The sequence below is a fragment of the Habropoda laboriosa genome, unplaced genomic scaffold, assembly GCF_001263275.1.
Source record: "Habropoda laboriosa isolate 0110345459 unplaced genomic scaffold, ASM126327v1 scaffold42, whole genome shotgun sequence".
NCBI lineage: Eukaryota > Metazoa > Arthropoda > Insecta > Hymenoptera > Apidae > Habropoda > Habropoda laboriosa.
The window spans coordinates 1,440,822-1,453,841 of NW_017100181.1; the positions used below are offsets into that span (position 1 = coordinate 1,440,822).

At 28.6% G+C, this 13,020-nt stretch overlaps 2 protein-coding genes across 10 annotated transcripts in view; one reads left to right on the forward strand and one right to left on the reverse strand.

The window, feature by feature from the left end:
* Nucleotides 1–3,218: 3,218 nt before the first annotated feature.
* Nucleotides 3,219–4,864, reverse strand: LOC108579044 (m7GpppX diphosphatase). Its single transcript, XM_017942472.1, has 4 exons — nucleotides 4,380–4,864; nucleotides 4,159–4,304; nucleotides 3,590–3,926; nucleotides 3,219–3,397 (listed from the first exon to the last, which is right to left on the reverse strand). Exons 1-4 carry the CDS (start codon nucleotides 4,729–4,731, stop codon nucleotides 3,219–3,221), a joined length of 1,014 nt encoding a protein of 337 aa, XP_017797961.1. The 5' UTR covers nucleotides 4,732–4,864.
* A 142-nt stretch (nucleotides 4,865–5,006) lies between these two features.
* Nucleotides 5,007–13,020, forward strand: part of LOC108579110 (UTP--glucose-1-phosphate uridylyltransferase) — a 19,756-nt gene continuing 11,742 nt past the window's right edge. For 3 of the 9 annotated variants that reach the window (XM_017942554.1, XM_017942556.1, XM_017942559.1), the window contains exon 1: nucleotides 10,585–10,934. Coding sequence is in view for 2 of the 9 variants with exons in the window: in XM_017942562.1 (XP_017798051.1) it covers nucleotides 5,164–5,187 (24 nt within the window). In the remaining 7 variants the exon portion in view is untranslated. Of the gene's footprint in view, nucleotides 5,188–10,583; nucleotides 10,935–13,020 lie in introns of those variants that run through there. The other 6 variants (XM_017942555.1, XM_017942560.1, XM_017942558.1 and 3 more) reach the window with 4 other exon arrangements.

Genomic DNA, 13,020 nt, shown 5'->3' on the forward strand with positions numbered 1-13,020 from the left:
TTAACATTTTTCTTCTTTCTTTTTTTCATTTTAAGCAATTTTATAAGAACGAAACACGTCACTTTTATGAATCATTAAAATTACGTTTCTAAAATTAAAAATTACTTTTTTTGTAATTTAGCTTTAAATAATAGAACTGAAAATTAACAGTATATCGATAATATTAAAGGAAATTATACTTTTAATCTCGCAATGTGATGACCATGCACGCAAATGCCCTTTTCTTCTTGTACGTTCATATTAGCAAAATGGAAATCTCATTTTTTACATTTTTCATCGTCCATTCGACTTTTTATGCCGCTTCAATTCGAATAAAATACCTGGCATTACTGAAATTTGTCTAGTCTGTATGAATGTGCGTAGCTCGTTAAGGACAATGAATGGAACATTTCTACGATTTATTTAAGCGAACTTTTGCAAAAGAAAAAACTTTTCATCGAACTTTTTGTCACGCGTATAAAGATATTAGAAAAACAAAATGTCTTGCTCGAAAGATGAGAGTTTTGGAAGGTGAAACTTAATTATTGCGATATTTCTACACGATAAACATTTTTACATGTATACATGTAAGTACATATGTTTGTTTTTCTTCTTTTTTTTTATATATGTACTTTTGTACTTCTTATATATTCCAATTTCGAAAGAATACGAGGCATAGATTTTCTTGCAAGAGATTTTTCTACATCTTTTTTCAACGGCTCAATTAATATAATTTTTCTTCCCTTTTTTGTTTTCTTATTATTATCACTATTAATATTGCGATTATTATTATTATTATTATTATCATCATCAGAGAGAATGCATGTAATGTTTCGGTGAAAATACGCGTCGTTCCCCAAAAATATTGCTGTGAAGAAGTGACAAGATTATTTTCTTTGATTGAGTTTTTAATTACTTTTATATCGTTATATTATTTAAGTGATTCCCGAAAGAAAAATTTGTACCTTAATTGTTAGTTTGCCTACATTTAAGAACTCTACGTGTTCAAGTACACTGGTTAAAATTTTATTTTATTTTTCTTTCAAGTATTCTTCATAGTATTTTGCATTTTATTGCACAATGATGCAAGAATTCTAACGTCGACCACGACGATAGCGAAAAAAATTTCATTCTTCTCTTAATTGCAGCACAGTGAATTACAATTTGGATATTCGGGCATATTTGAAAACTCAAATGTTTCATAATATTTTCATACGTAATAAATATAATATTTTAGTATGCATAAAAAGTACTATCCCAATCTTGTTACATTTTTTGTAAATAATTCTACATTTTCCTTTATGCTGTAAGGTTTAAAAAGAGGAGGAAAAAGGATAGGTACTTTTTGGTATTAGTACTTAATGACTTTTCATTGTGTACTGTGTACCGCCATTTATACGATAGAAATATTTATTAAAATAAATATTGTAAAATGACACGTGTATAATTTATATATTATAATTAATATGATTAAATTGTCACGTGTACATATTATCATTGTCATTTCATCAATTTTCTACCTCACCTGCTGTTTCATATATGAGTGATAAAACAAATGCAATTCTAATTCGATTAATATTAAAACATATAATTGAAAATCATTAGATATTTTTGATCTGATTAAAAGATACAGACACATTTGAAATTTCCGTAAATGTTATCTTCCTCGTTTAAAACATTTGTTTCTTCTATATTAATAAAAATTACAAAATCTGTGATATTATTTTTTTTATTCTATACTATTGTCTCTTTAAAAAAAGTTTTATCCAACTTTTGGTAACACCAAATATTCGATTTGATAGTTTTGTTATATTTTTTTTCTGCTTTATATTATTCAGGAATTTCATTTTTGTTGCATTTGAATACACAGTGATATAACAACATGGATAAAATATCACTTCCCTAATACACAAATGTTCGTCATTATTCTACTTTTATGATTTAAATATTCTTGCAATTGGTGTAGTAGAAGCATAAGTATAAAGTACATAGAGATTTTTGGTACATTTTGCAAATATTATTTACAAGTGAGATTTTATTACATCTAACAAAACGATGATCATACTGAAAACGGTAATTAAAAATTGTAATTTTATATTAAATATTTACTAAAATAAACATACTATGATGACAGATAGATTATACTTATTTAACAATTTATACTGATACAAGTAATTAGTTTTAACAAGCTATGTGTAACTGGAACTGTTTGAAGCATTGTAATTATCAATTTGGTATTAAAAGTTTGTTTTAATCATTGTTATATTTTAAAATATTCATGTTGTATATAAAATTAAAGCTTATAATGTTTTATTTCATATGTACTTGCATATATGCATCAGTGATAAATTTTTCTAAGTTGTTAAATACATATATAACTAATGAGTAAAAACTTCCTCCAATGATATATACATATATATGATAAATATAGCTATTTTACTTAATATGCAAATAATGTTACACATAAATTTAATATTTTATTGTTTACTAGACAAAAAAATTTAGCAATATCGAAGTGTAAAAATATTTTTAATACATCTTAGGTACATTCTTTTTATTGTTCACATTTAACATATGATATTAAAAGTAACATTCTTTTTCATAACAAATATCTCATGTACGTTATTGTCAATGAACTAAGTTATATTAATGAAATATTCTTAACATATGTTAAGTTTCACTATATTTTTTCAAATAGAAAGCATCAACACGTTTTTTCTTATACATAACAAAAATTCTTTGCAGGTACAGTTTTGTTATATTTCTAAGAAATTTTGTAAATAAAAAAGGATTCATACAAATGCAAATAACTTTTATATGTATAATTTTAATATACAATGTACTATATAACGTTGTTTATTATTTGTAGTTATATATTTATCCAGTTCCTTCTGATCTGTTTTAAGATAATGATACTGTGTAAGTTTGGAATCCTTAAACTCTGTATATTTACTATCTTATTAATTTATATTACACATGACTATTTTCATTTATTACTATACCTTATAAGAAGCTATTTACATTTTAAATGAGAAATGTATTGCTTTTACCAGATGCTTATATTAAAAAATCGAGTTGATTTTGTGGTAATTTAAAATCACAAAATTACATTAGTTATAAATAATGATATCCACTATGTTTCTAAAGTATCAGTACGTATTTGTTCTGATACATTAAAACACATAAAATAATTTATTTTAATAATAATATTTTGATATGTTATTTAATTATACAATTTATTAAATTTCTATAGCTTTAGACTTTACTTCACTTATAATTCCTTCTGCCAAAAATTTAGTGTACAAAGGATCTCCTTTTATAACTACATATGAAAGTACAGCTTTCGTATAATAATCTGGCATTAACTCAATATTTCTTATAACTGTAGATAGAAGATGTGCTTTTTCCACATATATACCTATGTAGAAAAAAATATGTAAATCATGAAACATTTGAAATACTTGGAATACTTGTAATTTTAATTTCAAATACAAATAAGTTTAGAAAGTATTGTAAATTTTCTTTTTTAAACAAAAGTCTATAATAAAACAAACTTTTTACTTTATAAAAACAGATTAAAAATATGCTATTAAATGTATTTAAAAATTACCTGGTGCATCAAACATAAGATATGCAAAATGAACATGTAGATAATAATATGATGGTTGATAATGTAAATATATTCTAAGTTGAGAAGTAGGTACATTAAATTTCTCAGCAATTGCAGCAATTCCAGCATCTCTTATGTTTCGTAATAATGAAAGATGAGATCCATTTAACTCTCTGATTGATTTAATTTTTTGAAATGGAAGTGCTATTAATTTTAATGTATTTGGTTGTCCATCCCATTTCAAATCATGTACCATTACAAATCCAGTGTTTTCATCCTTATCCTCATATACAATGTTATCCTGTTCTGCCTTATGTTCTAAAATATTGTATATCCACTACAAAATGATAAAAATTTTAACATTTGATGATAAACAATTAAATAAATCATTATGTTCTTAAAACTTCATATCAAATATTGCATTAAATTAAAAATTTTTGAATTATGTAAATTTCATAATTATGATTCATGACTTTGATATAAAAATACTTCTGATATTTATTTGTTTTTAAATTTTATTCTTTAAATTATAAACATACTTGCATAACTTTACTGCACATTAAACTTACCTCTGTAGAAAAACTGCTTGATTCTATGTATGGAACGGTAATTTTTTGGTAAAGTTCGTACGTTTCATCTATAATATGAAGTTCTTCCTTTTGAAACTTTTTGATATGTTTTGCTGTTGCAGGGTGTATTATTGTTGCATTTATACCTTAAAAAATATAGAGATTCTCAATAAACGATTGAACAAAAAGGATAATATAAGGTTAAATTCATCACAGTATACCATTATGTTTCTTAACTGGAAAGCATTCATAATTCCCATAAACATCATTGCTATAAAGTTTCTGTAAAACTGTGTCCTTATTAAAGAATTCATTTAAAAATTGATCATCATCAGAAAAATTCTGTTTTTCCAATACAATAACGGCTGAACCTTCACGTCCTTTAAAAGAACCCTCTATACATATTTGCTTTCTTGTGCAATTATTTTGCAGTACTCTTTTTACATTAAATTCAGATGCACAAACTTCTGTTTCATGCATACTGTTGGCATTTTTTAACGTATTTTCTGTATCTATTTTCATTATTTTTGCTGGTGGACAGTCACTCGCACTGTTAGGAGATACCTCCGCCATTATTGATGAAGTTTGTGCCAAACAATTCCTCAATATTGGTTTATAAATTGTACACACTTCAATAAAAACTATTAGAAAGTCGAAGTTTTTTGATTTTTTACTTTTTACTGAAGTTTATGTTGTCTACTGTTATTATTATTTGATTGATAGTCAAGTAAGTAATGTTCTTAGGTTATATAGACACAAGGGTAAAAATCATCCAATTTAGAGCAATACTATAGATTTTATTCGCCAATTATACATGTATATGTATTATCTAGGGACCTACAGGATACCCAGATTGAGTTCAACTGCTACGTATAGATATATACAAAATCCAAACACGGTGGTTAAGGTCTACAGTGGAGGATTTTGTCTTTTGGTAACCTTCGCAAGATTATTAAAAACGAACGTTAAAAAGGGACTATTGCGCGGACAAAGAGGTTAATAACGATGCTACAAACAGATGATAAAAAGGTAAAACATCTATTCACTTCCTACCCCCACCATTTTATCCTGAAACATTATTTGATCATAAATAATTGTAGTTTTTGGCAGTATAAAGTTTTATGGCAATTTAATTTATTACATTTTTCATCATTTTCTTTACTTGTTAAACATTTTTAAATTAGACGTAACAAGTGGTTTATCCTTGATAATACTTCTAATCCGTAAAAACCTATTTGGTGTACGTAAATTTATTTGCCATATACGTTGAGGTTATGTGTTGGTTTTTTTTTTGTGATCAATATGGATTATCATTTGTTTGATGCAATTGTTGTTGTTTTTTTTTGTTTATGTGTACTCAGTAAGATTCTTTCATTGTTTTATACTTCCTTAGTCCTTAAATATTGTTTCTTTTATCATATTACATATAATAAAGTAGAAATAGTTATGTAAATGCTAAATATAGTCTCATCGAAATCGCAAATATAAACGCAAATTATATGTAGATGTTACACATAATGTATAGATATATTATTTTTAGAACAGAAGGTTATCTGTAACTGTCACAGGTTTACTGTAATAATTTCTAAAGTTGAAATTAAATAGACCTAAATTTTTAATATGTTTATCTATAATATAATTTATGGGGTGGCCAATTCGATGGATTTAATTGGGGTTGTCATTTTTAGTTCAATACTATAGATGAAATTGTTCAATTATGTTACTTATTTATTATTTGATTACCAACTATTGCTGTTTCATCAGTCTAAACATTATTAAATTTACATAATATAAGTTAACAAAATTTATTAGAATTTATAAATATTTTATAAATTTGGCGTATGTACATACATATGTATATTACCTTCGGGAATATAGTTTTCATTTCATGCTAACAATTTATACCCATATTACAAGAATTGTACAGAAAATTTTGAAAAAAAAGTGTTAACTATAATTTTATAATTGTTTACACTATCATAGGTTATTATTAGTTATCATTAAATTAAAACATTCATTTGTTTGTTGCGTTTTATTATAGGAGTACTATGTATAGATATTATTTTTTTTATCACAAAAATTGATAATGAATGTGATGAAATGATAAGAATGTAATATTTTTAGAAAAATTCTCGTAATGTTTCCGAATGAATAACAGTATAACGAATAATTTGAAGCTTTGTCCTGTTACACACCATTCGTATCTAGTACAACATATATATGTACTTTTTATCAATGAAACTAACAGAAAATATTAAATGTTCGACTTCTGTTTATAATTCACTATTATTTATTACATAACATATCAAATTATTAAATTATACTGTGTATATTTCAAAATTAGTCAAAATAAATAATGAAATTACCAAAATTAGAAGGTAACTGCAAGTTACTAACTTTCTCCGTTTAAAAATTCGAATATTCATTGCATTAAAAAGTGAGGTGCAAAAAAAAAAATTATTATACGCGAAGATTAAATCTTGCACAGTATGATAAATAAAACATCCGCTTTTATGTTTCGAAAGAAAGATAACTTCTATTTTTTTATTAAATTTTCGTTCTTCCAAATTACTAAGTGGAAAATGTACAAATTCGTATCGATAAATAGAATGCTTTATTCATGAATCTTATATTCGTTTACATGACAGGATAACCAGAATATGTGCGAGAAAAAAAAAATGGATGGTCGTTGTTAAAATGAAACTCGTTCGGGAAGCACGTGTCACGAATATTACTTTTAATTGTCCAGATAAAAAGATTATTTTCTTAATTCCTCCCTGTGTAAAATACCTTGTGTTACAGACAGGCGATAAAACAGTATTTCTCCTTGTAATATGTTTATTACGCAAGATTATTATTTATTACGCAGACTGTAGAAGATACGGGGCTTACTTTTGTAAACATAAATATGACGCAGATATTTCCGGCCAGTATTTTATATGCGTAAATTAAAGTAATGGGTAGCTTCTTGTCAACAGATACAAGATAATAATTGAAAAAAATCGTAAAAATTGATATCAATCTTAAATAGTTACAAAATATTCTCTATAATATAGTACAGAGCCGCTTAACTTCTTGCTCACGAGCAAATTTCCCCTCCCGAGGTTACCCCACTATGCGACTGAGATGGTCTCGCTCGAGTCGTGGCGCGGCGGGAGGAGGACGCGAGGAGTCCTCCCACCACAACTCCAGCGACTGCCGTTGGTTATGTTATACATCTGCGTGTCGTACCGCATAGTGGGGGAACCTCGGGAGGGGAAATTTGCTTGTGAGAAAGAAGTTAAAGGGCTCTTACACAGTATATAGAGGACGTTGCAATTTAATTCCATTCTTTTATAAAGGCTATTTGCTATTAGGGAAGAAATTTGTTCGTTTAAAAATAATTGACGAATTTAATATCTACTCGAAATAATAATTTACGATTGATGAAGTTGCTTCTAATTAATTTGATTTATTTTGTAATTGGTCTATTGAAGAAATTTAAAATGAACTTGAGAAAACAAGAAATTTTATTAATTTAAATTTTATTAATTTAAAGAAATAAATTGTAATTCATTGGCCAAAGAGATATATTTACTTGAATTATACGTAAGAAATAATGTTTGTTTTCGCGGTAAAATGTACTATAGTCAAATATTTTGATTAAAGTGATATAATAAATAACATTTCATGTATACAAAACTGTCTGTTGTATGTAACTGTAAGAACTTTCTAATTTATAGAATAAATTGTTTCTCAAATAATAATTTTTTAATAATATTAGAATGAAATTTCTTTTTTATAAAAAGAAGTAGAGAAAAATGACATTTTGAAATTGTAATTTTCAGTATTGTAATATTATCGACCTTTTTTAACCTTAAAAATTATACACATTTTTATTGTCAGCGTTAGGCTTGACAGATACATATGTATGTAGAAGAAACAAGTCAACGACTTGCAGCTCGCGACCTTTAGATAACCTTGCTCGCTTAAAAACAATTAATCCAATTTAAGCTGTTTTTTCCGAAGCGACGGAATAGTGAATAGATTCGCGTTTCTAAATACGCATTCGCGGCGTTCTTGAATTCTAGACACCGATAACCTTTTGATTCGTTCAACAAGATTAGCTCTTTTCGGAAAATTTAAACATTTCTAACCGTCGACAACGGAAGGTCTGCGAGTCAAGATTTATCTCACCAAACGATAACCTTAAGCATTTCTATCCTGGCTCTATTATTAGTCATTTCATCGATAATGCATATTGCACCACTCTACTTGTAGATTGGTTCTAACCTTAAAAATTTTGTTAAGAAACTAGAATTACGAAAACATTTGAAATAAAAAATTTTATCAATTACTTTTTGTATATTCAAATGAATTTAGAAACATGAAATTTCTTTATTTATTTGATCGATTCGCGTTGATTGATTGCCTTTAATATTAGTTGATGAAATATTGTACGAGTGAAAGCATTATACATAAATTATAATTGAGCGACAAATAGTAATTTTTCTTTTACAAATCAAGCGAAAAATAACTTTTGTTTTCTTTAGAATGTTTTCTTTAAGATTATCTTTTTTATTTTTAATGTAATTACATATTGTATTAGCATAATTCTATGAAAACATAAAGTGAAAATTCAAATATTTTTAATGTTAAAAAAATATTTGCAGTTCCAAGTAGTTCTACACATGATAAATTTATTTACTTCTTGTTTACCTAGCCAATTTGCGAATTTTAACGTACCGCTAAACATTAAATCAATTATTCAAAAGGATAATAATCTATTAAAGTGAAAATCGGTAAAGATTACAGTAATTATTAAAGGTATAAAAACATGAATTTAAAATTTTGATCAAATTTTAGAAAAACAAATTATTCTATCGGTGGCCAATCAACGTACTTTATGTATTTAATACTGTGTAAACTTTTAGATATATGGTTTTAAAAAATTACTTAATGCAACAAGTGTCTATATGTTCTTGGAGTGTTAAGTTTAATATTTTACTAAAATTGAGAAATTGTAGTACGCTGAATCCATGAACATGTATTATGTAATACGCTGTTGAAATTCAAATTATTTCATTGCTTCACAATTCTCGTGCATATTCTTGCGTAATTTATTACGTACTTACCATATCTATTATGTCGTGCACTCTCTTGGATGCAAGTTTATGTATATCATTGTCATATGTTCTCATAAAAATAATATATAGAAATAGTATTTTGGAAATTTCTATTATTTTGATTCATTCGTAAACATCTTACACAATATCTCGTACTTCGTACACAATAACATATGCGAAATGCGAACTAGACCGAAGAAAATAACGTTCGAATAGTAACGCACCAACATTGTTATGGAAACGAATCAAATTATTCCACTGTTTGATGATCGTAGTGTCTATCGGATGAACGCGATCGCGCGTATCATCCATATCTGTGTCGCTTTTTGCACTCTTAGAGAACGCAGTCTAGAGAAAGAAAATTCAAACCACTAAAATGCCTCATACACGATATGATTTATCGTTAACTTTATTAAACATCTCTGGATGTGACAATAAATATAATGTATGATTTTTCTAAACAATTTTCGTGCAATATTGTTTATGATTAATCAGGTCATTTAATAGATGAATCCTGCAAGATACTTTTTTTTTGTTTTTACATGGGGGAAATCTTGCATAGACACCTGGGGGAGAGAGACGGCGTAGTGTGGGATTCTTACCCACTAAATCCCCCATGGCTACCCTTGTCGGGCATGCTGACGGGACCCCGAGAATCAGCTCTGCCCCGTCTCGGGTAACCAAAGATACCGACGATATAATATCATTATCCTTGGACAGATCGCTTTTAATAAATATACATGTAACATGTATATAGTAAAGTATACAACTTCCATCATTTTCAAATAATTGTACTAATTTTTAAAGTTAGAGATCAATTTATTTACTAGATTCATATGTGGATAACATTGTCTCTTTAAAGGTCACCCTGTTCTCTACACCTTTTTTCCATTTTTCTTGTGTTCCGTTTCTATATTATTATGTAATTATATACTGATATAGTTACGCAGTGTTGCAGTACATTTTCTATACAATATTACAATTATAGTACTTAAGTAAGACATTTTGTGCTCTATTCCGACAAGTTTACAAGGTGAAAGATATCGACTTACTGCGATATCGTTCGATCAGTTTTGTTGTTTGCGGCTAATCCATCGACGTGACCGATTTGAATAGAACCATGTATAGGACTTAACGTCGTGATGCTACTGTGTGACCTCCTGAAATATCGTAACCGATCACAAATCGGCCGATAACGAAACAACGCGACGGTAGCGCCAGAGGTGCGAGGTCGTGTCTGCTACGCGTATTATGATAAAAGTTGCGACCGAAGGCCAGTCTAATAATACGAAAATACGTCCTCTTTCTCTTGATCTTCCTTTCTGTCATCGTTCTGTATCCGCGTGTGTACACGATATCTAAGGCAATTCATTCGTTAGAAGTGCAGTTACGATAGGCAACGTGTCTCGGAGCTACACCGCCAGTTTACCACATTCGTCGATGTGGTTCGGGCTAGTCGGTTTCGTCCCACCGTTCGTTCGAGGATTAAAAGCGCGGCTCGTCGCATTACGTATTGCCGGACGGGAATTTAAATGATCGCTCGCTCATTCGTCGTGTGATACAAGCGCGTGCGCGTTCTCTCACTGTTTCGCGGAGCTTTGAAAAAAGAGAGGTATACGCGAATGGATTACTTGTTGAATGTAAGTGATATAGTGCACGTGGAGCAAAAAGGTATGGGGTGTTTCGAGGCTGCCAGGATCCCACGTCAATTCTCCTTCGAGAAAAAGGGAGAAAGAGAGATCAGTGAAACGAATTCTCCGGGATGTGTACCATTCGCGCGTCGTGCATTGCGAACGTGACGATAACCCGCTATAGAATTAATTTGTTTGACCTGTACTGAACAATCACAAATAGTCGCGCCCGTATCCCAGCGTCTTATACGTCCGCGTGAACTGTCTGATCGACATTATTCATGTTCATCCGATAGCTCGTTTCATTCGATCACATAGATACTGAAATGTTCGATCTCTGGAAGGGTGTGTATAAATAAATCTCCCTCGTGATCTGAGCGGAGGACGTCAAATTTGAAGGAAGACATAATTGCTCTCTAATATCGACTATTGATCAACAGTGAAACAATGTACCGTTCGTTGATAAAAATAACGCGAGCTGCAATCGGATTAATAATAAAGTGCGCTGCCATTCTTATCTAATTGTAAGAGTTAACGAATGAACGTTAACGCAAACAGAATCGAGTGGGCTCAGTGTTGCATCATGACAGTTCGAAATCGCGCACTCGTCATAGCGGTATTATTAAAAGAGACACACAGAAACGGGCTGGTCATGATCATTACCAACGATGATTTCCATCACGTGCCAATTCTCTTCGTTTCTGTTTGTTATATAATATGAACATGAAATTAGCGATGAATGGGAGTAAATATTACTTGTCTTTCTTTTTCGATTGTAGGATATATGCATAAATTATACAGTTACTCACATGGTAATTTGTTACTTCATAAAGAACAATGTGTCGAAACGCGAGTGACACGTACAAATGGCCAAAAAGGCTATTTATAACGTTTCTTCTTAGAAATTATTTCAATTGTTAACAATGTATTACTCTTCGAAATGAATCAACGTTCTTTAGTAGCAACTTGCAATCCTTCTGTTTCAAAATGTAATAACTTACTAACAATGGAAACTAATATCTTCGCCTCTTTCGTGTTTCACAATTTTTATTATAACTCAAACATTTATAGAAAAATGTCCGTAGTCGTGAATTTAATTATTATCACTACACTCGAAGCTTTGCTAATTTTTCTTCTTAATAGTGAGATGCACATAACTTACATTTATTTAAAGTTACATCGAAATGTTTGCAAATGCACGTTTTCTTAATCGTGTCGTATAAATCCATAGAAACATTAGTATAAAATAACTTTGACGTCTTATTCTTATCCGACCTTCTTCTTTAAGTAATTGAATTTCTTATTTAAAGATAACCCCTTTCAAAGTACAGTTTCTTTTGCTTACTAGAAAATAGCTAATTTGATGAAATAATTGATTTCACAGAAAAGGTATAATATAAATTATTTTTGCATAAAGTTACTAATTGGAGAAATGTGTACTTAAAATTTATTTAATTGTCGATAACAACACTCAACGATACGAGTAAAAGAAATATTTTTAACACAGTTTAAGACGAGAATTTTTCTGTAAATAAATTAAAAATATAAATGTTTTGTGAATTAGTATCAGTATTACTTGCATGTTTTATTTACTGTTTTAATTTGTTCATCGATATAAATTATCCAATAAGTTGAACGTACCAGTAATCTCAAATTTAGTATTGTAAATATTTTCTACTTATATATATATGTGATTACTACTCTTTCACCATGTATCCACTACTAAATGTTTTAGAAATGTATTTTAAGTAAATCATGTTAATATAATTCTTCAAGCATTATTACTGCTATAGAAACTGTTGTTTAATATTTATTTTATAAAAATTATTCTGCGGTACATCCTGCATCTTTTTTGTACATATCTTCATAAAATTGCTATATTTTTCATAAATTTAACCATTTTCGAGAAATTAGCGAGTTATATTTTAAAGAATTAAAAAAAGAAAATTCAATTACTCAAGAATGAGACATGATGGGAATATCATTTTAGTCCAATCTTGATCTAGAATGTTGGTGAAATTATATATAATATATATTTTCTCAGAAATATGCCCCAATTCAAATGTTTTACAGAAAAAATTTATTCATAAATACACCTAAGTTTCTCTTTCTCCCAATGAAAGAAG

Bases quoted from the DNA above. Each gene is read 5' to 3' on its own strand.
- LOC108579044 (XM_017942472.1), bottom strand. From the start codon at position 4,731: ATGGCGGAGGTATCTCCTAACAGTGCGAGTGACTGTCCACCAGCAAAA. The intron at 3,927-4,158 runs GTAAGTTTAATG...ATCATTTTGTAG, and splicing joins CAAGCAGTTTTTCTACAGAG to TGGATATACAATATTTTAGA. The intron at 3,398-3,589 runs GTAATTTTTAAA...TTTTCTACATAG, and splicing joins TCTTATGTTTGATGCACCAG to GTATATATGTGGAAAAAGCA.